Genomic DNA, 25,637 nt, shown 5'->3' on the forward strand with positions numbered 1-25,637 from the left:
GATAATGGTGGTGACGGTGATGGTGATAATATAATTACTAAAAAGAGTAGTAATATCATCAGGCTTTCAAATGATTAGCATTACAGGCCTTTCCTAAAAAATGATGATAATGGTGGTGACGGTGATGGTGATAATATAATTACTATTGTTGTAGGCAAAGAGTTCTCCCAGACATACATTCGGTTTATTACAAACAAAGAAGAGGTTAACAACTCTTCTATGCTTATATTTCATATCAACTGGATATAACTAACTAGTGACTATGAAGTAAGCGCGATTAGGAATAGTAATTGACCCGAGAACTTAGCGAGTTTAGCACCTCGCTGGGGGATATCGGGCGGCCACAGGGGTCTATCTCGAGTAGGTGATTTGAGATAGATAAGAGACAACCCGTCGGCATTCAACAGGATCCTATGTTTAATTCCATGTTTAAGTACAGAGGTGGATGATTTACCATGTTTAAATACAAAAATGTATCCCATGTTTAAATACAAAGGTGGATGACTTACCATGTTCTCAATGATTTAACCATGTGGAAAAGACCCTGAAACGTTTTGACATGCAAGAATGTAGATCAAGGGAAACACCATGTGATCAAAAACTAGACTACCAGGAGGATGCTCAGAAACTGACAGATGTAAAAATGTACAGAGAAGCTGTGGGTAGCATCATTTATTTAACAACATGTACCCGCCCTGACCTATGTTTTGTAGTGAGTAAACTGTCACAGCATTTTGCTGACCCCACAGAGGAGCATTGGATTACAGCAAAACATGTCTTTTGTTAGCTTAAAGGTACAGCAGATAAACAACTGTGTTTCAGAAAGAGCAGCGAGGGTCTAGGACTTAAAGCCCACAGTGATGCAGACTGGGCAGCTGACACCACAGATAGAAGGAGTACCACAGGATATTGCGTGAGTTTTAACACAGACAGCTCACTGGTTTCGTGGAAAACAAAGAAGCAGCCCACAGTGGCACTATCAACTTGTGAAGCCGAATATATGGCTCTAGCTATGACCATACAGGAGTGTATTTATCCAGAACAACTGCTCGAAGTGATGGAGATAGGATTATGAGTATATTGCTTAATATGTAATAGGTAATTGGAATGTATCCTCTATACCGAATATGGTGGTTTTGAAGATGAGGGGCATTTTGTCAACATCATTTAAAATGATGGACACTGTGTATATATGAAGACTGTTGTTTATGAGGGCAACCAGGGAACCATTGTGAGTGCTAGGAACCCAGTGTGTCGACATAGATGTAAACATGTCGATATAGAAAATATCATTTCATCAGATCTGTCATCAGAGTAGAAAGAATGACACTGGTTTACTGTCCAACGGACGACAGGGTAGCAGACACTATGAGGAAACCTGTTCCAAATAAAAAATTTAAGGGATTTGCTAAGGTCATGTATAATGTGCAAATATTGATTGCCATACTCTGTTGATGTTTTGGATTATATTATTTCCTTTGTAAAATGTTTTTCGGAGAAGTTATCCATTATGCTAATACAACCCTAAGTGGGAGTGTTGAAGTCAGAGGTTCTATGTAGGATTGTTAGTAACTGTCTAACTGCATATATAACTGTTTCCACTAGAGGGAGCTCTAGGCGGAGCCACTCAAGAACACCACCAGGTGGCGAGTATAAATAGAGATGTCTCCTCCTACTCTACCTCTTTCCCCCCAGCCTCTCAGTGAGAGGAGAACTCTAGAACTGCTGCTCATACCATGTGAATAAATAAACCACGCCAGTTAAAGGCTAAAGATAGAAACCATGCCTCTTGACCACATTATTGTCGCCATATAGCCGGATTCTGTCAACAAGGAGGAGATAGAATAGAAAGAGAGGGAGGAGGAGATAGAAGAGAAAGAGAGGGAGGAAGGGAGAGAAGAGAAAGAGAGGGAGGATGATGAGAGAGAAGAGAAAGAGAGGAAGGAGGGGAGAAAAAAAGAGTGGGAGGAGGAGGGAGAAGAGAAAGAGAGGGAGGAAGGGAGAGAAGAGAAAGAGCGAGATGAGGAGAGAGAAGAGAAAGAGAGGGATGAGGAGAGAGAAGAGAAAGAGGGTGGGGAGAGAAGAGAGGGAGGAGGAGAGAGAAGAGAAAAAGAGGGTGGAGAGAGAAGAGAGGGAGGAGAGAGAAGATAAAGAGGAAGGAAGATATATAAGAGAAAGAGAGGGAGGAGGATATATAAGAGAAAGAGAGGGAGGAGGCGAGATAATATAAAGAGAGTGATGAGGGGAGAGAAGAGAAAGAGATGGATGAGGGGAGAGAAGAGAGTCAAGTCAAGTCAAGAGTTTTATTTGTCACGGCATACAAGTATACAGTGAAATGCGGGGGGTCTTGCCCGCAATGATTGTGCATAGTACAGTAATACAATAATACAATAATACAATAATAAGAATCCAAGGGATGAGAATGCGACATTTGTGCAATAGTACAAGTCATAAGAGTAAAGACATAGGTATATGTACATGCATTTTTTCAAAAGCATGGTAAGACATGCTAGGTCCTGTGATAGTGCAATACACTGTTAGCTACGGATGGGGCACTGGGTCTTATGTACACTACTATACAATGCTATATTATACAATCTACAGTTATACTATGTGTCCTTATGCTAGCTTGCTATCCATCTATTTACTATACAAGAACCACTCCTGTGTCGAGAGTGGGAGGAGGAGAGAGAAGAGAGATCAGGAGTAGGAGAGAGAAGATAAAGAGAGGGAGGAGGATAGAGAAGATAAAGAGTGGGAGGATGAGAGAGAAAGAGTGGGATGATGAGAGAGAACAATAGAAACAGAGGGAGGAGGAGAGGGAACAAGATGAAGTGAGGGGATAGAGCGAGAACAGGAAAAAAAGGGAGGAGAGAGAAGAGAAATAGAGGGATGAAGAGAGAGATAGAGAGGGATGCGGAGAGAAGAGAAAGAAGGGACGAGGATAGATAAGAGAAAGAGAGGGAGGAGGAGAGAGTGACGCTAACGCTGACTTCCGGTTTAGCGTTAGAATGGAGTAAGTCGCATGTGACACAGCTGCTCACCCGTTATTTTTTTTTCGTTTTAAAAACATATTTATAAACCATTAATGCGTTTAAAACTTGACGCATATATCAACTGAGATTATTAACTAACTATATTAATAAGAATCGAGATGCCAAACACAAGGAAAGACACAACGAGACCAAAACCAGTCGTAGAGGTCCCGCCGCAGGATCCAGGATTCGTACAGCGGACAGCAGGAAATATAGACTTGACAGAGGCCGCTTCAAGTTCAACCCCATCAAACACCTCCGCAGATACCGAACATATCATCCGGAAAATGGAGGAAATGGGGAATACAATGGAGAAGAGAATGGAGGAAATGGGGAATACAATGGAGAAGAGAATGGAGGAAATGATCCTCCAATCACAACTGTCGGAGAAGATAATAACTCAAAAAGTAGATGCTATTAAAGAATCTATTGAAGGCAAAATTGATGCGCTGAGAGCGGACGCCGACGCACAGATTAAACGCACCGAGGCTCTGGAGAAAGTAATGGAAGCCCACGAAATCAATTTCACTCGCATCTACAATGAAGTAGAGGTTAACAAAGTTAACCTAACTGCTGAGATGAAGGGGAACTACAATGAAATCAATACGGAGCTCAGCGAAATAACGATGGAGCTTACGCGAATCAATAAAGAACAGAAAGCCAAAATATTCTAGATGGAATATCAAAAACGCAAGCTGAATATTCGTATTGTCGGTCTGGACGAATCAGTGAGATGTGCAAACCCTGAAGAGTTTGCCACAGAATTACAGAAAATCTTGGGAACAGGGATCCTTCCTAAAATACCGGAGGTGGATCAGTGCTTCAGATTGGGGACCCGCTCCATTGGCAATAACGCTAAGCCCAGAGTGATATTGGTTATCCTGCGCCAAGTCAGAATAAAAGAAATGATTATTCGTGAAACTCGCAGGATGAAAGGCAATCTGAAATACATGGAGGTACCAATACACTGCTTTGAAGATTATTGTCATGATGTAGTGGAACTGCGTGCCAAGTTCAAGACGGTGATGTCTCAACTATACCTGGGGAAATACAGACCCCTACTAATTAGGGATGGGTACCTTTCACATTTGAACCGATACCGGTACCGGTACCGGTACCTGTGAATCGATACCGGTACCCAACGGTACCTTTTTTCGGTACTTTAAAAAAAATTAAAAAAAAATTAAAAAAAATATTTTGTATTATTTTTTTTTTAATTTTTTTTTTTATTTTTTTACTTTTTTCTTTTCATGTCAACGTTCACACGCACAATATATGCTTACCTAGGATTTGACTTGATTCAACAACAAAGCAGTCGGAGCAATGACAAGCCGAAAACTGTCGAAATTTAATTTTCAGTCGTAAAAAAAAATCCAAACTTCAAATAACTACAATTTCGACAGTTTTCGGCTTGTCATTGCTCCGACTGCTTTGTTGTTGAATCAAGTCAAATCCTAGGTAAGCATATATTGTGCGTGTGAACGTTGACATGAAAAGAGAAAAGTAAAAAAAAAAAAAAAAAAAAAAGTAAAAAAGAAATTTAATAAAAAATTTATTTTTTTATTTTTTTTTATTTTTTTTTCGGTTTCTCACTTGATTCGATACTCGGTAGTACCGACGTGTTTCGGTTCGGTACCTCAAAAGTACCGAATTCGGTACCCATCCCTACTACTAATATACCCTGCAATACTTCGCATTGTCGACAAACAAGGAGCAAGGGTTCTCCTCAACTCGCCTGAAGATGCAGCCAAATTCCTGTCTGAACAACACGCAGAATAGTGTATAAATGGCCTTTTAATCTCAGTTATGCAAGGTCACCATATAGTACAATCTTTAATAACTGAGGATTTGGGACAGAGAGACCTACGTGCTCAGAGTTTTTGAATGCTTTCCCCGACGTGTTTATATTATTGCGGACATATTGGATTCAAGATTGGAACACTCCAGAACATACTGGAACATTCAAACAATGTAAAAATGACATATTGGAATAATCTAGAACATCGAAGCATTCTTTGATATATGGAGCATTCTGGAATATCAGCAATACGTGGTCATTCACTCTACCAGAAGCCCCTCGGGGGAATAATCAACAGCTATCTAGATGCAGAACCACAGAGCCATCATAGCCGGCCGGCTGAAAGATCACTCTACACAACGATCATCGCCCACCCCGGTCAGGGGAAATGCTGCATATACGTATTTAAAAGCTGTTTTTTTATTAATGGGAAATAATTTCACTACTTCTCCAATTTATACTTTAGATGTTTAAGCATAGCAATGCTCTTTTAAGATCTAAGTTAATGTTCTCTTCCTTTTACTTGTTTTTTTCTTTTTCATCCGCTCTCTCTGATTTATTGAGGCTCTCTCTTCAGTTCAATACCTTCATATTATTCATGGGTTACTATAAATTACACAAGTTCATATAAAATGTAAGTGATTAGGGCATGACAATTGAAGCTTATTTTTGGTCTTTATTTTTAGTTTATCTCATTTACATTTTTTATTTATTTATTTTTTACGGGAAAGTGGCCAAGCCACAGTCGACATTCTACTTATGGTAGAATTTAGAGTGTTAGATCCTATGGTATACATAGGAATGTTAAGGATAATTGGATCATTCTGGGATATCCGGTGGTGCAAGGGAGGGAGTCATACGCAAAGGTTGTGTTCATGGAACACAATCCTGTACGACTCTCGGTGGGAGGGAAGGGTAGGGGATTTTTATTTGTATATATGTATGTTTTTAAGCTCGGCTCTCAACGGGACCTCACTAGTGGGATGTATATCTATTATTGCCTCGCACTCTAGAAGCATTACCAAAAATTACAATGCAACATGTATAGACTATGGCTAGTTTGAATATAATGATATGGAACACCGGGGGAATAAATAACCAACTCAAACGCAAAAGCGTGCTCACACTGATGAAAAAAGAACATGTGGACATTGCTCTGCTAAGCGAAACACACATTCTAGGGAAAGACATAGATAAATTAGCGGACAACATATACCATAATATCAGTCACTCCTCTATTGGTACGAGAACTCGGGGTGTAGCAATAGTCGTTAAACGTAAGTTGAATATTGTACTAAAGGGAGTATGGTCTGATGTAGAAGGTCGGATAACTATAGCTAAGATTGAACATAAGAACAGGAAAATAGCGTTGATAGCGGTATACGCCCCAAATTTGTACGAAGAAGATTTCTTCACTACACTAACCAATGCAATGTTAGACATTCCCGATTACTCATTTATAATAGGAGCGGATTTTAATGCCATCTGGAACCCAAGGATGGACAAATCTTACCTCGCCTTTTCCAGCGAACAAAATAATTCATCGAAGGCATTAAAGGATTGGTCAAAGATTACAGGTGTAAATGACTTATGGCGGTTACTTAATCCCACGACCCGAAAGTACTCTTGTCGATCTGCGAGGCATAATACACTATCCAGAATAGATTATGTCTTTGCATCACAGAGACTATTTGATAATTATGAAGTGGAAATGATACCCAACGCACTATCAGATCACTGTTATTTACTCCTTAAAGGTACATTTAAGATAAGATAAGATATTCCTTTATTGATCCCCTTGGGGAAATTCAGGCATCATAGCAGCATGGGGGGGAGGGGGGGAGGGGTACAGGTAGTAAAACAACACAGTATACAGGTAGTAAAAGACAACACAGGCAGTGTAAACAATTTGATCAATATGGTCAATATAATTTACTATCTGACTAGCTGAGGAATATTCACATTATTCACAGTGTCACATGAGGTGCAGTATGCAAGAGGTAGTGTTATAATAATTTACTATCTACTGAGTATACATTAATCAAAGTACCAGGGTAGTCTACTTTGTCCCCCTTGGGTTCCTATAAGTCCCAGGTCAATGTCTGGTAGCAGTCGCTGTCGCTGCCCCCTGTTGTGGGGCCTGGAGGCTGCTAGTCGCTGCCCACTATTGTGGAGCCTGATGGCCGCTGGTATGAAGGACTGTCCGAGGCGGTTAGTTGAGTGTCGGGGGGGGATGAGTCTGTGGCTGAACGAGCTTCTCATCTTGACTAGCTCGTCGTAGAGGGGGTGGTAGGGGTTCTCCATGATGGCATCCAGCTTCCTTATCATCCCCCTCTCTACCATCACCTCAAGTCTAGGTAGCTCGACTCCCACCACAGAGCTAGCCTTCCTCACCAGCTTGTTGAGCTTGTTGGTGTCCCTTGAGTTGATGTAGCCTCCCCAGCATGCCACAGCATAGAAGAGGATGCTGGCCACAACAGACTGGTAAAAAGACTGCAGCAGTTTGTTGCACACATTGAAGGACCTGAGTCTCCTCAGGAAGAACAGCCTGCTCTGTCCCTTCCTGTAGAGGGCCTCTGTGTTGTCCGACCAGTCCAGTTTATTGTTCAGGTGTACCCCAAGGAACTTGTATGAGTCCACCATCTCCACATCCACCCCTCGGATGGAGATGGGAATCGGGGGGGGCCTCTTCTTGCCCCTCCGGAAGTCCACCACCAGCTCCTTGGTCTTACTGGTGTTGAGTTGGAGGTGGTTGCTGTCGCTCCACCCCACGAAGCTCTCCACCAGGGCTCTGTACTCCCCCTCATCATCGTCGGTGATGTAGCTTACGATGGAGGAGTCGTCTGAGAACTTCTGCAGGTGGCACCCGCTGGAGTTGCGGCAGAAGTCTGAGGTGTAGAGGGTGAAGAGGAAGGGTGACAGCACAGTTCCCTGGGGGGCGCCGGTGTTGCTCACCAGTACGTCAGACTGACTGTCCTTTAGTCTGACGTACTGTGGCCTCTCAGTGAGGTAGTCCTTGATCCAGGCCACCAAGCCGTGCTCCAGCTGCATCGCAGAGAGCTTCTCCGCTAGCAGTGACGGCTGGATGGTGTTGAAGGCGCTGGAAAAATCAAAGAACATGATCCTCACTGAGCTGCGCGGCTTTTCCAGGTGCGTGTACGCTCTGTGGAGCATGTAGATGATGGCATCCTCCACCCCGATGTTTGCCTGGTATGCAAACTGCAGGGGGTCGAGGGAGTCACGCACCAGGGGCTTGAGGTGTTGCAGGACCAGTCTCTCAAACGTCTTCATGACGTGTGACGTCAGAGCGACTGGCCTGTAGTCGTTGGGGGTGCTGGGACGTCCCTTCTTGGGCACCGGGACAATGCAGGAGGTCTTCCAGAGCTGGGGCACCCTCTCCAGCCTCAGGGAGAGGTTGACTATACTATGGTATACTATCCTCCCGAGCCCCAAGATGGCGATTTAACTCGTTGCTGCTTAATAACAAGGAATTCATTACACAACTCAAAGAAGCTCTTATAGTATTCCAACGGGAGAATGCAAACTCGGTGCAAGACCCCAGAATAATATGGATGTCGGTAAAGGGAATGATCAAAGACTTCACGGATAGCTTTTCCTCCAAAATGCGCAAGAATCAAAGAACAAAACTGGATGAGCTGGAAACGCTTTACTCAACGTTATTTAATTCTCTGAAATACAACAACTCAACTCGACTAGAAAATCAAGTTAACATACTAAAAATAGAGATCAATGCCATATACAGACAACAATCGGAAATACAAATACGCAGCACAAGACAACAGCAGTACTCCCATGGTTCCAAACCCAGCCACCTATTAGCCATGCGATTAAGAATTAATGCAACATTTGCAGATATAACTACCATTAGAGCACAACAAGTACTTGTAACAGATCCTGTAAAAATAAACGATACATTCAAAGTATTCTACTCCGACTTATATAAATCAGAAATGACCTTCGATCAAAACAAAATGGACACATTTCTTAATCAAATTATTCTCCCTAAACTTTCAGAGGATGACGCTAAACAGTTAGAAACACCGATCACACTAGAGGAACTCAAGAAGGCCATAACCGCAATGAAAAGTGGTAAGGCTCCTGGAAGAGACGGTTTCCCATCAGAAATGTACCTTTCTTGTTGGGACATTATTGGCCCCTTATTACTAAATATGATCTTATACTCAGTCAAGGAGGGGAACTTCCATAAAAATGACAATATTGCACTCATAACAGTCCTCCTTAAAAAAGACAAAGACCCCAACGAGTGCGGTAGTTATAGACCTTTAAGCCTCCTCGGAACAGATATCAAACTGTACTCTAAGGTATTAGCCATCAGATTACAAAAGCATATGACGTCTTTAGTTCACCCGGACCAAACTGGCTTCATAGGAGGCCGCCTGATCACTGAGAACATAAGACGTATACTGCACGTACTTGATGCCGACAAGGAGGACACCATACCTAAGGCGATGCTGTCCCTGGATGCTATGAAGGCCTTTGACAGGCTGGAATGGTCGTATCTGTGGGCAGTGCTAGAAAGGATGGGGTTAGGAAAAGGATTCATCGATATGATTAAAGTATTATACAAAGACCCATCGGCCATGATTACAACAGGCACAATCATCTCCGAAATATTTCCGGTATCACGCTCTGCCAGACAGGGTTGTCCTCTTAGTCCCGGACTGTTCAATCTATCATTAGAGCCTTTAGCACAATATATAAGACAATCCCAATCCATAGAACCTATCGTAATCAAGGGCACACAACAAAAAATTAGTTTATATGCGGACGATGTAATATTGTTCATGGAAAACCCCAACACCACATTGCCTCATCTGCTCAAGTTGATTGAGGACTTTGGTGATTTATCGGGATTTAAGATAAATTGGCCAAAGTCGGCTTTCCTTCCACTTAACACCCCTGCAAAAAAAGATACAACCCTCCCAGGACAGATACCGATGGTAAAACATTTCAGATGCTTGGGAGTGGAAATATTCCCTACCATAGGACAAACGGTGAAGCACAACTACACAAAAATCCAAAACAAAATCAAAGACGACCTTGATAGATGGGCAAAACTTAAAAACACAGTACAAGCACGGATATCAATAGTTAAGATGGATGTACTATCTAAAATCAACTTCTTCTGTTCAATGCTACCGTTACCCCCTCCAGAGGGTTACTGGAAAAGATTACACTCCTCCACATACAAATTTATTTGGAATAACAAACCACCACGTATAAAAAGATCCACCGCACAGAGAAATAAAGCAGATGGTGGCATGGCATTTCCAGATTTTTTCCTATATTTTAAGGCGTACTCATTAAGTCCATTGACAACATGGTTTGACTCCCAAGCATTAGCATCCTGGAGAAAAATAGAAGAAACATAGTAGCCCCGCATAGACTGAAGGACATAGCATACACTAAACTACCAATCAAGCACTGTGAACGGAAATTTGGCCCCATAATTACTCATGCGATCCGGATATGGCGTGAATCACAAAAAAAAAATCCTAACCCACAAAAATGGCACAATCATACTCCCTTATTCAATAACAATGCTCTCTTAATTGGAAAACGACCTATAAGATTCCCTATATGGGAAGAGCAAGGCATACACTCATTAGGGGATGTTTTTAACAAACAGGGTTTTTGTAGTGATAAAGAAATACGCAATTTTTTTTATCTCACCAAGTCCACATGGCTTTTTCACAAACAGTTAGAGCTATGTTTGAAGTCTCACGGTGTTCCATTAGACAGACCAATTGAACACCACAGATACCACAAATTCTTCTACGCAAGAGAGACATCGAGAGGTTTTGTTTCAGAATTTTATCATCAATTACTAACGTCCTCGTATGAAACCCTCCAACTTGACTCTGTCTGGAGGAGGGATATACCAGACCTGGAAAATGACTTTGATTGGCAAGGAGCCTGGGCAAATGTCCGACTTACATCAAGGAACCCGGATCATCAACAAATCAATCTTAACTATATTCACAGGACATACTTGACTCCTATAAGACTGTGCCGAATGGGGCTTAAACAAGATTCCAAATGCACCCAATGTACAAATGGGGACGAAGGGACATTTATGCACATGTATTGGGACTGCTCACCAGTTAAGGCATTCTGGAAAGATGTGACCCAACAAATATCAAAACTCGTATCTTGGAATATACCTGTACACCCCTCAGTATTATTATTGAATGATGTTTTTGAGTTTGCAGTGAATCCACAGCTAAAGAGATTGGTTTTATCGGGTATCACAGTAGCCAAAAAGCTGATCGCATCACGCTGGTTTCAACCGGAAAAAATGTGCCGTAAAGTTTGGTTTCTTACATATCTCGATGTAATTTACCATGAAATATCTACAGCAAGAATTCTGGGTCTCAATGAATCCAAAATGTCAATGTGGTTAGAAGTGGTGGAGAAAATAAAAGCTAGCCTATAATGGTAGTGTCTGGTTAGGTGCGAGGGATAGTGGAGGTACTTCTCAAGGTGGGGTCCGGGAGGGGGGGGGTTCGAGCTGAGCATATGTGTGTAGGTTTTTTTTATTTAGATAACAGGTATTATGGGTATATCTTATATAAGACAACTAACTAAAAGGTGATCTCATTGGATGTGCCCTGACAATTAATGCTTGTATATCTTATCGTGTGTTGTCATGTTTGTTTATATGTTTGTTTAAAAAATTATAAAAAAATAAAATACAAAAAAAAGAAAGAGAGGGAGGAGGAGAGAGAACAAGATAAATAGAGGGAGGATGAGAGAGAAGATGAATAGAAGGAGGAGAAGCAGAAATAAGAGGAAGAGGAAAAGAAAGATGAGGAGGAAGAAGAGAAGGAAGAGGAGAAGAAAGAGGATGAAGAGAAGAAGAAAGAGGAGGAATATGAGGATGAAGATAAATGAGGAAGATGATGATGAGGAAGAGGATAATGAAGAGGAGAAGAAAGATGATGAAGATGATGAGGAAGAGGAGAATAACGATGAGGAAGATGAGAAGAAAAGGGAGGAAGAGGAGGATGAAGAGGATAAAAAGAGGAGGAGGGATATGATGAAGAGTATGAGGAAGAGGAGAAGAAAGATGAGAAAGATGAAAGATGAGAAATATGTTACACCAGGAGAGAGTCCCACCTTGATGATGTAATCAGCGCTGAGTGGTCCGTTGGTCCTGAGTGTCTGTCTGTCCGTACCTCTCTGGAAGTCCAGCGAGGTGTTTCCTACCACATAGGAGCCTGTTGACATGAGGCTCACCTCCTCTCTCCTCCCCTGAAGAGAGACTGCCTCAATGACTGAGAGAGAGAGAGAGAGAGAGAGATAGAGGGAGAGAGATAGAGAGAGAGAGAGAGAGAGAGAGAGAGAGAGAGAGAGAGAGAGAGAGAGAGAGAGAGAGAGAGGGAGAGAGGGAGAGAGGGAGATAGAGAGAGAGAGAGAGATTTGATTTTATAAAAAAAACTTTATTTATTTACACACCAATACTACACTTTAAACAACCAAAAACAAAACAAAAAACTCACACCTCAACAAAACCAAAAACGAGAGAAAAGAAAACAACCACAAACTCCAACAACACAACCAGGAAACCACACAAAAGAAAATACCTATGGTACATTCACATGAAAACATCACAGAAGGCCAAACAGTCATCCACCACTGAGCAAATAACCTCCTCATAACACCACTGTTCCACAAAAGTATCTACATTTTTCATCTCCTCATAGAATCTAAAATCTATCCAGACCCTTGCCCTTACCAATGCTGAAAACACACTGGTCAACTCCTGAAACACTTCACCCTCGATTTTGCTTTTTCTTGTAAGGTAAATTGCCAATTTTGCTTCACCCAGCTGGAAATTTAACAGTTTCCACTTAAACGCATTGCTTCTTCTGTACCCAGCTCCAAATATAAAAACAGCCTTGGACCACTCCACGTTAAAAGACAAAAACAGGATTCTTAATGTATCAAATAAAAACTCAAGCCTCCCACACTCTAAAAAACAATGGAAAATATTTTCCACACAACCACAGAAAGGACATTCATTTGAAACATTAGGATTCACAACCGAAATAAAAGCATTTACAGCAACAGCACCATGGAGAATCCTCCACTGTAAATCCCCAGTCCTTTTTTTTGATGGGAGTTTGTACAAAGCTCTCCATCCTGGACTTAAAACACAGTCCACATCAAAATGTTTTCTCCACACAGAGTCCTCTCTCCCATTTAGCTTTCCCGCGTTGAGAGCTTTGACACAACAGTTGTAAATAACTTTACCACCGACAGTATATAAATCCAGTCCTTTCGAACCTGTTTCATCCAAAAGGCATCCAGAACAACCATTAATATCAGTATAAAGTTCCACCTCAGGAAAAGGGTCCTCTTCATCTGGGATCTCCTCCCCCGCACAGTACATCCTCAAAAGTTCGAAATCTTCCAACGACAGTCTTTCAGCCCACCGTTTTAAAATATAATCCATTTTTCGAACTGAGTTCAGACCCAGCAGTTTAGCCACAGCATGACCATCCTCTAACCTTGGCCCAGCTATATCCACGATTTTCCCCAGCGTGAGTATACCGTTTTTGCACAGTATATGTCTGAGTCCTGGTGTCGAACTGTCCGTAACATCCAATCTTGCCCCTCCAACAAGAGGTTCTCCCAAGTTTCAAGTTCAAGTTTCAAGTTTCTTTAATAGTTGTCATACAGAAGTACAGAATACTTTCATACAAAATGCTTCTTACTGTTACGCTCCAGAGACTGTGCTAGACAAGATAGTATCAAATAACATAGTATAGCATGTAATTTAGAAGAAGAAAAAGAAAATGAGGTCACAGTGTTCGGTATAGACATATGTACAATGTTCTGAGTTACCATATAATATACAATACTATGCAGTGTACTAATGTACAGTACTATCTAGTGCAAAGCAGAAATGGGATGAGGTACAATTTAGGTACAATTTACAGTAAGGTGTACGAGTTGTAGTGCAATCCTTCATCAATAAATATAAAGTGTGGGGAGTGGGTGCTACAGTGTGTTTGTTTAAAGTGGGTGTGTGCTATAAAGTGTGTGGAGTGGGTGCTACAGTGTGTTTGTTTAAAGTGAGTGTGTGCGTGTGGATGTGTGTGCTACTGTATGTGCGTTTGGTGGTTGTTGTTGTGTAGTGTTCATTCATTGTTCGTTTAGCAGCCTGATGGCCTGGGGATAGAAGCTTCTTCTGAGTCTTTCTGTGCTCGCCTTGAGACTCCGGTATCGCTTGCCTGACCGCAGCAGTTCAAAGAGGCAGTTGTTCGGGTGACTGGAGTCTTTAATGATTCTCTTAGCCTTGCCCTTGCAACGCTTGTTGTAAATGTTCTGGAGGGTGGGGAGCCCCCCTCCAATTGTGCGTTCGGCTGAACGTGTCACTCTTTGTAGTCTGCTTCGGTCTTGTGCAGTGCTATTCCCAAACCAGGAGGTGATGTTGCCGGTCAAGATGCTCTCTATTGTACATGAGTAGAAGTTCTTAAGGATCTTCTGACTGACTTGGAACTTCCTTAGGCGCCTGAGGAAGTAGAGGCGTTGTCGTGCCTTTTTCACAACACTGTCAATGTGTGTGGTCCATGTCAAGTCCTCGGATATGTAGGCTCCGAGGTACTTAAAGCTGTTGACTCTCTCAACCGGTGCCCCGTCGATGCTGAGGGGGCTGTAGTCCTTGACCCCCGACCTCCTGAAGTCCACAATCATCTCCTTTGTTTTGCTGACGTTCAGGGAGAGGCTGTTTTCCTGGCACCATCCCGCCAGGACCTTGACCTCTTCCAGGTAGGCCCTCTCGTCGTTGGCAGAGATCAGGCCCACCACCACTGTGTCGTCAGCAAATTTGATGATTGTATTGCTACTCCGCTGAGCCACACAGTCGTGTGTGTACAGGGAGTAGAGGAGGGGACTCAGAACACAGCCCTGGGGGGCCCCTATGTTGAGGGTGATGGATGAGGAGGTGCAGTTGCCTGCTCTCACCACCTGGGGTCTGCCAGTCAGGAAGTCCAAGACCCACTGGCAGAGGTCATAGTTCAAGCCCAGGTCCCTGAGCTTGGCTATGAGTATGGAGGGGACTATGGTATTGAATGCCGAGCTGTAGTCGATGAATAGCATTCTCACATAGTTCCCCTGCCTCTTGTCCAGGTGTGATGCTGCTGTGTGCAGCACATGGGCTATGGCGTCCTCCGTGGACCTGTTGGGGCGGTATGCAAATTGCAGGGGGTCCATGTTGATGGGGAGGGAGGAGCAGATGTAGCCCTTTACTAGCTTCTCAAAGCACTTCTTTTAAATAAATTCCATGCTTTAAAAACCCCTTTGTAAAATGGAGACAGTTCTGACAAACTTAACACATGACCATCCATTAAAAACAAACCAGCATCAACACCGAACCCATTTGCCCTCCTTAAAATCACACTTGCAACATTCCTCCACACTAGAATATTACCTGCATAAGTGAGGTACTTTTGTACAAACTGAAGACGGAAAGTAGCCATCCTACTCTCTAAATGTATTAACCCTTGCCCCCCCTCATCCTTAGGCAAAAACAGAACAGCTTGAGGTACCCAGTGTAACTTGTCCCAAAAAAAATCCACTAAAATAGCTTGCACGCTTTTTAACAATCCACTAGGTGGCTCCATACAAGCCAAACGATGCCATAGTACAGAGGCTACCAGGTTGTTTATTATCAACACCCTTCCTCTGTAGGACATCTTTGGTAACAACCACTTCCATTTATCTACTCTTCCTTTCATCTTTTCCATTAGCCCTTCCCAATTCTTCTTTACTGTTACCTCATCACCTACAAAAATTCCCAGATACTTGATACCCCCTCTTTTCCATTTTAAGCCCCCTGACAAGACTGGTAAACCACCAGACCACTTCCCCACTGCTAATGCCTCGCTCTTTCCCCAATTTACCCTTGCCATTGTTAAAAAACTAAAATCACTAACACATTCCCCTAGAACATTAACATCCTTTTGATGTGTGACCAGGATTAAAACATCATCAGCATATGCAGATAATATCTGCGCATTTTTCAAACCTGGTAAAACCAGACCGGAGATCCCAGCCCGTATCCTATACAGTAGAGGTTCAATTGAAATAGCGTACAACATTCCTGACAATGGACACCCTTGCCTAACCCCACGTTCTACAATGAACGGAGCACTCAAACCCCCATTTATTTTCAATACACTCTCAATGTCCCGGTACAAAACTTTGATCATCGCTATAAGACCCGGGTTGAGACCAAAACGCTCCAAAATCTTCCAAAGATAGAGGTGCTCAACCCTGTCAAAAGCTTTTTCTTGGTCCAATGAAATAAAACCAACATCTAAACCCAAAGAACTAGAGACATCCAAAACATCCTTAACTAGAGACACATTGTCTGTAATGGATCTGCCAGGCACACAGTAGGTTTGATCCTTATGTACGATTTCACCAATCACCTCCCTGAGTCTGTTGGCCAGGGCTTTCGACAGAAGCTTGTAATCCGTGCAGAGAATCGCAACAGGCCGCCAGTTCTTAATGTCTTGCAGATCTCCTTTCTTGGGTAACAAAGTTATCACCGCTCTCCTGCAGCTCAAAGGCAATGACATTTCCTCAAAACTCTCATTGAGCACCTCCAGCAGATCTTCACCCATCTCCTCCCAGAAAGCTTTGTAAAACTCAATGGTCAGTCCATCAATGCCAGGGGCTTTCCCCCCCTCCATTCCCTGCAGTGCATTGTACAGTTCATTCAGACCCAGAGGGTCCCCAAGACCGGTATTCTCTTCCTCAGAGATCTTTGGAAGACCCTCACAAAAAGAAGCAAACAGCGGTTCATTCTCCTTATATTCACTCTTATACAACCGTGAATAAAAACTCACAGCTTCATGCCGAATCTCTCCGTCCTCTATTAGCTCTCGTCCTTCAGCCGTACGCAGAGTGTGCAGAAAACGTCTATGCCCATTCTTCTTTTCCATACCAAAAAAAAACTGGAAGGTGCATCCATCAAGTTAGCACTTTGGAACCTCGACCGAACCAATGCTCCCTGTGCCTGCATGCCTAGCAGATCCTTAAGCATATTTTTCTTGGATTTTAGAACCTCAAAATATCCCTGACTCCGTATGGGCTCAAACATATTCTGAAGGCCCTCAATCTCAGCCTCTAGATCCCTCATTGACCTTGCCCCATGTGACATTAAGAGTGTATTGCTGACACAACTGTTTAATTTGAACTTTCCCACAGTCCCACCACTGCCTCAGGGACATAAAATCCTCTTTTTCACCCCTAAACCTTTTCCAAAAAAAAAAAAAAAGTCTCCTTAAAATTAACATCACACAGTAATGTGGAGTTAAAATGCCAATAAGCACTCTTTGGTTTTACCCTTGAAATAAAAACATCACTTAAAACCAACGAATGATCAGTAAAACCCACAGGCATAATTTTACACATCTTAACAACTCCACAATTATGTTTAAAACAATAAAACCTATCCAACCTAGCTAAAGAAATAACATTTTCTCTAACATGAGTCCAAGTATATTGTCTCTTGTTGTCATTTAACCTTCTCCAAATGTCTACAAGATCATGCATCTCTACTATTCGATTTAAAATCCTCTGCGATTCTCTGTGAGGTTCAAAGTGGTTCCTGTCTAAAAAATTATTCTGAGTGCAATTAAAATCACCACCCAGAAATAAAAAATCATCAGAATTACAACTCCTCAGAGTGTCATTGAGCTCATTTAAAAACAAAGCTCTCTCTGAACCAACCACGGGCGCATAAATATTAATAAAAACCATAGTACGCCTTTCAAACTTGGCTGTTACTACCATCAGTCTCCCCCCCACTTTCGACTGTATATCATAAGACAAAGGTACAAACCGTTTTGAAAATAAAATGCCAATCCCCCCACTCACTGAGGTCAGGAAGTTTAAAAACACCTCACCCTTCCATTCTGTATTCCAGTCTGTTTCATTTGACATATCACTATGCGTTTCCTGCACCAACATAACATCAATGCTTTTCACTTTGATCATTTCATATAACAGAGCTCTTTTCTTTATGTCCCTTGCCCCATTCAAATTCAACGTGGCCACTCTAAAATTACTGCTCATAAAGAAAAAAGAGTAAAACACCCACGTGAACAAAATCACCAAAACAACAAAACTATACCAATTCCCCCCCATCATCATCTTCTTTGTTGAGGTCCTTTTTTTTTTTTTTTTTTTTTTTTTAACTTTGGCCATTCCCCTGGCTCTTTTATGTGTTTATCACATTTATTCTGGTCAAGGATGACCGACAGAAACAGGCTGAAAGGGTTCAGATGGGGGGGAAGACACTCTGGGAAAGGCACGGCTGCAGTCCGGGATTCGAACTCGCTAAACCCCAGATCCGTGACGAGCACGGTTGTCCACGGCGCCGAAATAGCGCTCGCGGTACGTGGTGAGCTACTGGAGCTCCCCTGTTGAGGTCCTTCTTAACCCCCTGTACCAAAACCCTCAACCGGTAAAGGGACACCCCCAATTGACAACACACCAGTCCTTTCAATTGGGACCTGAGATAAGAAAATCAGTGAGGTCAAGGAGCAAAAAAAAACACTCTCTCCATGTCCCTTGCCCCATACAACAAACCAAACAAAATCCACTCTAAAAACACCCCCCATTAAGAATAAATAAAATAAATAAAAAACAAAAAAAAACAACAAAACTACACTGAGTCCACTCCGTCCTCACCCTTACTGAGGTCCCGCTGTGCCTTCTGTAAAAATGTTCTCATCCTGTACATCTCTGTTTCAACAAAACGACCATCTCCTTGAAACCTCATATTTTTCCTCGCTGACACAATAAACAACGCCTTGTCAGGAAAATGATCAGTTACCTCTACTCCCCTCCTATTTTTTGTCGCCTGTAAAAAACCTTTCATTTTCTCCAATGAATAGCCCTCAATGCCCGTATTAGCTGAATCGCCCTCAAATTCCTCATCATCCTCATCAGCGCCCATCTCCGACCATATACTCTCTTGTGAGCACTGTGTACCGCTGAGTACTTCCTTCACATCTGCCTTCTTAGCTTGAGAGCTTGACAACTCAACTATTTCTAGCTTCCTCTTCTGCCTAACAACCATCATCCCGTCGTCTCCCTCCCCCATGTCAATATCCTCTACTTCCTCCACCCTGACCCCCCCACCTGAGTCCTTTGACCCTGTTCCTCCAACAGTCCCACCTTCCTCCTGCCCATTCATCTCATCCACACTGATCCCAGCCCTTCCACCCTGTTCCTGCAGCTCAATGACCTCCACCTCATGTTTACTTCCATCCTCCGTAATCCTCCCTACCACGACCCCCCCCCCCCTCATTCTCATCCCCACCAACTGTCCCCTGCACTTCAAGAGGTCCACCTTCCTCCTGGCTGTTTATCGTGTCCCTGTCGACACAAGCCCCCCCACCCTGTCCCTTCAGACCGACTACAGCCACCTGTTCACTTCCATCCTCCGTACTCCTTTCCACCACGACCCCCCCCAACCCCCCCCCCCCCCCTCATTCCCATCCCCAACATCTGTCCCTTGAACAGTTCCACTCTTCTCCTGGCTATTCAACGTGTCCCGGCTGACACTAACCCCTTCTACCACCCCCCCCCCCCCCCACACATTTCTATCTCCACCCAATGTTCCCCGTACCGCATCCCCAGCCTTACTACCCACTCCTTCCCTTTCCTTATCACTTCTATCTGGTACAATAACCTTCTCAGAAACCTCCCCTCCACCCCTCTTCCCCTTTACCCCCCCCCCCCGCTCAACCCCTTGAACCACACCCCAAGCTGCTCCCTCTTTCCTCGTTGCGCTCTTCCCATCATTTACCCTGCTTGGCCCCTCCCCAGGGCACACTTGTCTTTGATGCCCCTCCTTTCCACACGCAAAACATCGCATGTTCTGTGTTGTCGCAAAAATAATATACTCAAACCCATCTACTATTACTTTAAAATTAAGATCCAACTCATCATCACGTTTGTTCATTATGATGAACGTCTGCCTTCTGTGAGAAACCACATGTTGTAATTCAGGTGCTTTAAACCCCGAAGACATCTTCTTCAATGGAGATACTATCTTCCCAAACCTGGCGAGTTCCCTCAATATAAGCTCGTCACCCACCAACGGAGGAACGTTTGACAACATCACCTTTTTGGCCGGTGTTGTGAGCGGCATTACAGAGACAAAAGTATCATTTATGACCAAACCATCCGATATCAAATGATTTACTTTACTCAAATCATCCAGGAAAAACACGACACCACCATTCACCCTTGCCGCGGACTTAACGGTCGGAGCGCCTACTACTTTTGCAACAGCGAGACTACAGGTCTCTACTGAACACGGAAAAGCCGGCGAGACCTTGAAACCATGTTTCCTGGTCAAACGCGCGAAGTCCATTGTCACAGTGACAGCAGACAGCTGCCCAGGCGAGCACCGACAACGCTACCAGCTCACCACCAACACACAACCAGTCAAATAAACTACAGTCTAATTCACAATTTGACAAACAACATAAAGATAGGAAAAGTTTAGAAAGACTCACGCGCACTTCCTCAGACTCTCGTACCACTCCACTCACCCAAACGCTCCCACCATCCACACGCATGCGCACAGAGAGAGAGAGAGAGAGAGAGAGAGAGAGAGAGAGAGAGAGAGAGAGAGAGAGAGAGAGAGAGAGAGAGAGAAGAGAAAGAGAGAGAGAGAGAGAGAGAGAGAGAGAGAGAGAGAGAGAGAGAGAGAGAGAGAGAGAGAGAGAGAGAGAGAGAGAGATTACAAATGTACAGGAAACAAAAAGAAAAGTTGACAATGTATAGAGGCCATAGAAACAGGTGTCACAGGGAGGCCAGGCTGTGTTCACTTTGTCATCAGGGAGACATTGGGACAGAATCTCACTTCTTGCTATTTAATCGTGATTTAAATAAATAAGTGAGATAGAATGAATGTAATCAAATGAGTACAAATCTATCCCAGGTTTAACCATCTGCCCAATCTCCAAAAACGAAGCCCATTCTACTGTATGTAGAGAAAAGTCAGCTAGCGGCAAAATATGTTGACTGTTATCATACTAAGAGAAGCAAGCCCTATAGTTAATGTTTCTGAGTGATTACATCTGTTAACCCCATCCTTCTATGTACTATCCTCACTCCTTCCATACTATATACTATCCTCACTCCTTCTATACTATATACTAGGGCTGTCCCCGACTAAGGATTTGGATAGTCGACTTTGATTGGCAGAAATTAGCCGATAGTAGACTATTAGTCGACTATGGAAATTCTTTTTTTTAAACAGATTTTTTTATTTATTTTTTATCATTCCATTTGGGCTGTGGGGGGTGCTTAATCTCTGAAGGAGTCGACGGAAGGCTTCTTGTCCTCTGCAAAAGCATGCAATTGGTCCACTGATGGATACATCTTGATATTTGTGTGTTCATTAGATGGGTGAAATCCTCTTTCAGTGCCTCTGTGCCTGTTTTCTTAGGCAGTTAGCCTCTGGTATGCGTGCCATTAGCGTTTTAGGCCTCTTTTCTTTTGGAAAGAATGATACAATTATTATTTTTTTTATTAAAATTAAAGAAATTATAATAATATATATATTTGTTTGCATTCGACTAAGAGGTTGGCAGTCGACTACGGCTCCTTTCGATCGATTAGTCGACTGTTCTACTAATAGGGGTCAGCCCTACTATATATACTATCCTCACTCCTTCTATACTATATACTATCCTCACTCCTTCTATACTATGTACTATCCTCACTCCTTCTATACTATGTACTATCCTCACTCCTTCTATACTATCCTCACTCCTTCTATACTATCCTCACTCCTTCTATACTATATAATATCCTCACTCCTTCTATACTATGTACTATCCTCACTCCTTCTATACTATATAATATCCTCACTCCTTCTATACTATATAATATCCTCACTCCTTCTATACTATATAATATCCTCACTCCTTCTATACTATATAATATCCTCACTCCTTCTATACTATGTACTATCCTCACTCCTTCTATACTATATAATATCCTCACTCCTTCTATACTATATAATATCCTCACTCCTTCTATACTATATAATATCCTCACTCCTTCTATACTATATAATATCCTCACTCCTTCTATACTATCCTCACTCCTTCTATACTATCCTCACTCCTTCTATACTATGGACAACCTCTCTATCCCATATTGTCATAATTTAATTTAATTATGTAATTACTTTTGATTACATTGCTGCTGATATCCATAGCTTATATATATATATATATATATATATAGTTTATTTGTCAATGTGTATATTACCTCAAGTGAATTTCTGTACTGCTTTGGCAACATAGTTTTTTCCTCCCGTCATGCCAATAAAGCTTTTAAAATAAGGTTGAACTTCCAGTTCAAAATTATATTTCAAGCATAAAGGGAGATAGAGAAAGGAGACTGACATAGAGTGATTGAGAAAGGTAAGTGTTAACATTAAGTTTATGAGATGCAGTCCTTGAAGTATACACAAGGCATAATGTGCCTCAGAAGGTATTGTAATTTCATGACAATGAGATCACGTTACTTCACGATAGTGAGATCACGCTACAGGAGTCTAATAGCAAAAATATGGGAGGTTCGGGATCGCTCGACTTGGATCGATGCCTTCAGAAGAACCACACGGACCATGTTCTCTCCACGACCTACATAGGGTATAATTGCAAACATAAATTCACTTAAATCATTAGAGTGGCATACGTCACCTGAACGTCCACAACAAGATAATGGGAGTCGAACACATGACTCATCTGAAAGTGCACACTGAGCATCTGAAGAGCTGAACTCATGTCTATTTTAAGGGGCGGGTGGGGCAGGGTGCCTGGGGTCGATGCGTGAGGACCATAAACATTGAACAGATGGAGTTATCCTCCGTCTCAGAGGTAATCATATTCAGATGCTGCGGCGTCGCCCGTCGCTCGGGTCACATTTCTTCACACACTTTTACTCTTTCTTTCTTTTAACAGATTCACTCCTCACTCTGTGGGCTTTCAAAGCCGGGAGGGTTGCTTAAAAAAAACACATCCCGGTAATCTGTAATGTAATCCACTGGGATATTCACAGAGGGTAATATAATCAGATTTGTATCTACACAGGTCCAATGAAATAATGGCCACGCGTCATATAGATCTTTTTTGATTTATTTTCTCCTTCACAAGTCAGCAGACACAGTGGACTAAAATAAATGAAAGTTTGTTTGTGAATCCACCTCCTTTACAGTCATTAAGTCTCTGTTGTTAGTGTCCATTGTTGAGGAAGAGAAATATAATGAAACTCAAATATAATTGCTCACAAAAAGAATCACATCGTCCCTATTCGTCCCTTATGAACGCGAAACAAATTATTATATGAATAGAATAAAAGGCAATTACCTGTGTGCGCCTCTTGAGTAGAATTGGTTAAATCTTTCTGGAGATTTTGACAGACATATCGATATCTGCAGTGCATGTTGATTATGACCCATGATGCAGTTACTTAACTCTGGTCATGTGACCCATTGCTTTCTGATTCACAATAAAACAGCAAATAAAGGCACACAATGTGTAACTGAAATATTTTACTTTTAGTGTATTTTAGATACATTTTAACCAATGTTATCTTTTATATTATATTTGAATCATGTTCTAACTTTCTTTATAAACTCAAATAATTATGAATTTACAACATAAACATGAAATAAATCTCGAAATGTCTCAACTTCTGAGACAGCTACAATACTTGTGTGGTTTAGTTTTGTTTTGTGTTAGTGCGTTGTTCCAATCTACCGACTTTTCTTTCATTATCATCATCTATCTAGACCTCTTTATATCTATTCAAAATGTTTCAGAATATTCCAACAAATATTTACTGTACCTCCAGTGTGTTTATTACAGATTACGGGTGTCATCATACTGGTATTTTGTATTTATTGGTTTAAAATACAGAGACAGTGCATATTAAGGAACATTTTACTGTAAATAGGCCAGTTTAGCCAGGTTGGCAAATTTTCAACTGTAGTCTCTGGGGCAGGTGACATAATTAAGACATAGTACAATAATTAAAACACAGTAGGAATCAGTAGGTTACAATACACTAAAATACATTAAAATACATTACAATACATCACAACCCCTCAGTTAAAATGGTCGCAGACTTGACTATCTCTCAACCATGATTTTAAGTTCAATTTAAATTAAATGTATCTTTGATACTCCCTGAGCCGTATTGACAGACTGTTCCAGGTGTGGGCTGCTCTCACGGAAAAGGCTGCCTGACTAAAAGCAGACCTCCTGTTTGGGACTACACAGTCCCCTCTAACTACACACCTGGTATATCAGCAGATGCTTTCTGTTTAATGAAAGTACAGAGGGGGGGGGGAGCCAAGCCATGTAGGATTTTATAGGTAAGGCAGGCATCTTTGAATTGAACAAGATTGTCCCAGCTCAGTAGGTTCTGGTTTATTATGCCATGACAATGGTGGTGACTGTTTGTTTTCCTGTCTAGTACTTTCACAGCCTGATGGTAAACTACCTGTACAGATCGTAGTGTTGTACAGGAGGCTTGTGTCCAGCTAGTCAGACAGTATGATAAATGTGACATAATAATGGCATTAAAATACAGTGCTGCTGCTTTTGTTGACAGAGAGTTTCTGATGTGACGGAAGTTTGATAAGTGAAACTTCGTGTTGTTTACTACCGATTTGATTTGTTTTTTAAATGTAAGATTGGAATCCATTTTTATCCAGAGGTGTCTATATTCGGACACGACTGTCAATTTTTCTCCTCTGACATAGACATCAGGTGAGACAGTATTCATCAGCCGCTTTGTAAAAAACATTAACCTGGTTACTGTAATCAGGTGTCATCATACTGGTAACCAGGTTACTCTAGTCAGATTACGGGTGTCATCATACTGGTAACCAGGTTATTCTAATCAGATTACGGGTGTCATCATACTGGTAACCAGGTTACTCTAATCAGATTACGGGTGTCATCATACTGGTAACCAGGTTACTGTAATCAGATTATGGGTGTCATCATACTGTTAACCAGGTTACTCTAATCAGAATACGGGTGTCATCATACTGGTAACTAATGTCTCTCCTATCCTGAGTATAGTGTTCCTTTAACTGAAGCCTTTTCCAAACGCTAGCAACACTTTGTTTTTCTTTCTTGAAATCAGTTCCATTTATTTTCAACATCATAAGTTAAGCTATTGCAAGCTTTCTGGGTGGTTTAACAATTTAAATCAAGTATCAGCCCTATAGCCAAGACTGTTTCATGACAAGATTACATTTATAATAAAAAAAAAGAATAGCCCTTTTTAAAGCAAACCCAAGATGTTAGCCAATGGTGGGAATATGATTATGTTTCTGACAATATATAGTTTCTGAAGGGTTCACAAACCCGGGTTTGGGTTAACTCAGTTGTTAATGTGTTTGGGTTTTTATTTTATTTTATTCTTTATCTTGCAATGTCTTCTCCTACTGTTCCATGTCTCCCACGCTAATAAAAAAAGATGATTAAAATAACACCAACTATGGGCAACACTTTCACTACCACACTACAGAAGGTTAACGCTTTCACTACCACACTACAGAAGGTTAACGTTTTCACTACCACACTACAAAGGGTTAACACTTTCACTACCATACTACAGAAGGTTAACATTTTCACTACCACACTACAGAAGATTAACCTTTCACTGCCACACTACAAAGGGTTAATGCTTTCACT

At 41.9% G+C, this 25,637-nt stretch overlaps 1 protein-coding gene across 1 annotated transcript in view; it reads right to left on the reverse strand.

Moving 5' to 3' along the window:
* adamtsl3 (ADAMTS-like 3) overlaps positions 1-25,637 on the reverse strand; it is a gene marked incomplete at its 5' end in the record, with an annotated part of 671,346 nt that overhangs the window by 221,925 nt on the left and 423,784 nt on the right. The window contains one exon of the mRNA XM_084308274.1: positions 11,995-12,152. Within this exon, the coding sequence (XP_084164400.1) occupies positions 11,995-12,152 (158 nt within the window). The remainder of the gene's footprint in view (positions 1-11,994; positions 12,153-25,637) is intronic.

This window comes from Notolepis coatsorum, assembly GCF_963971535.1.
Source record: "Notolepis coatsorum genome assembly, chromosome: 2".
NCBI classification, from domain to species: Eukaryota; Metazoa; Chordata; class Actinopteri; order Aulopiformes; family Paralepididae; genus Notolepis; species Notolepis coatsorum.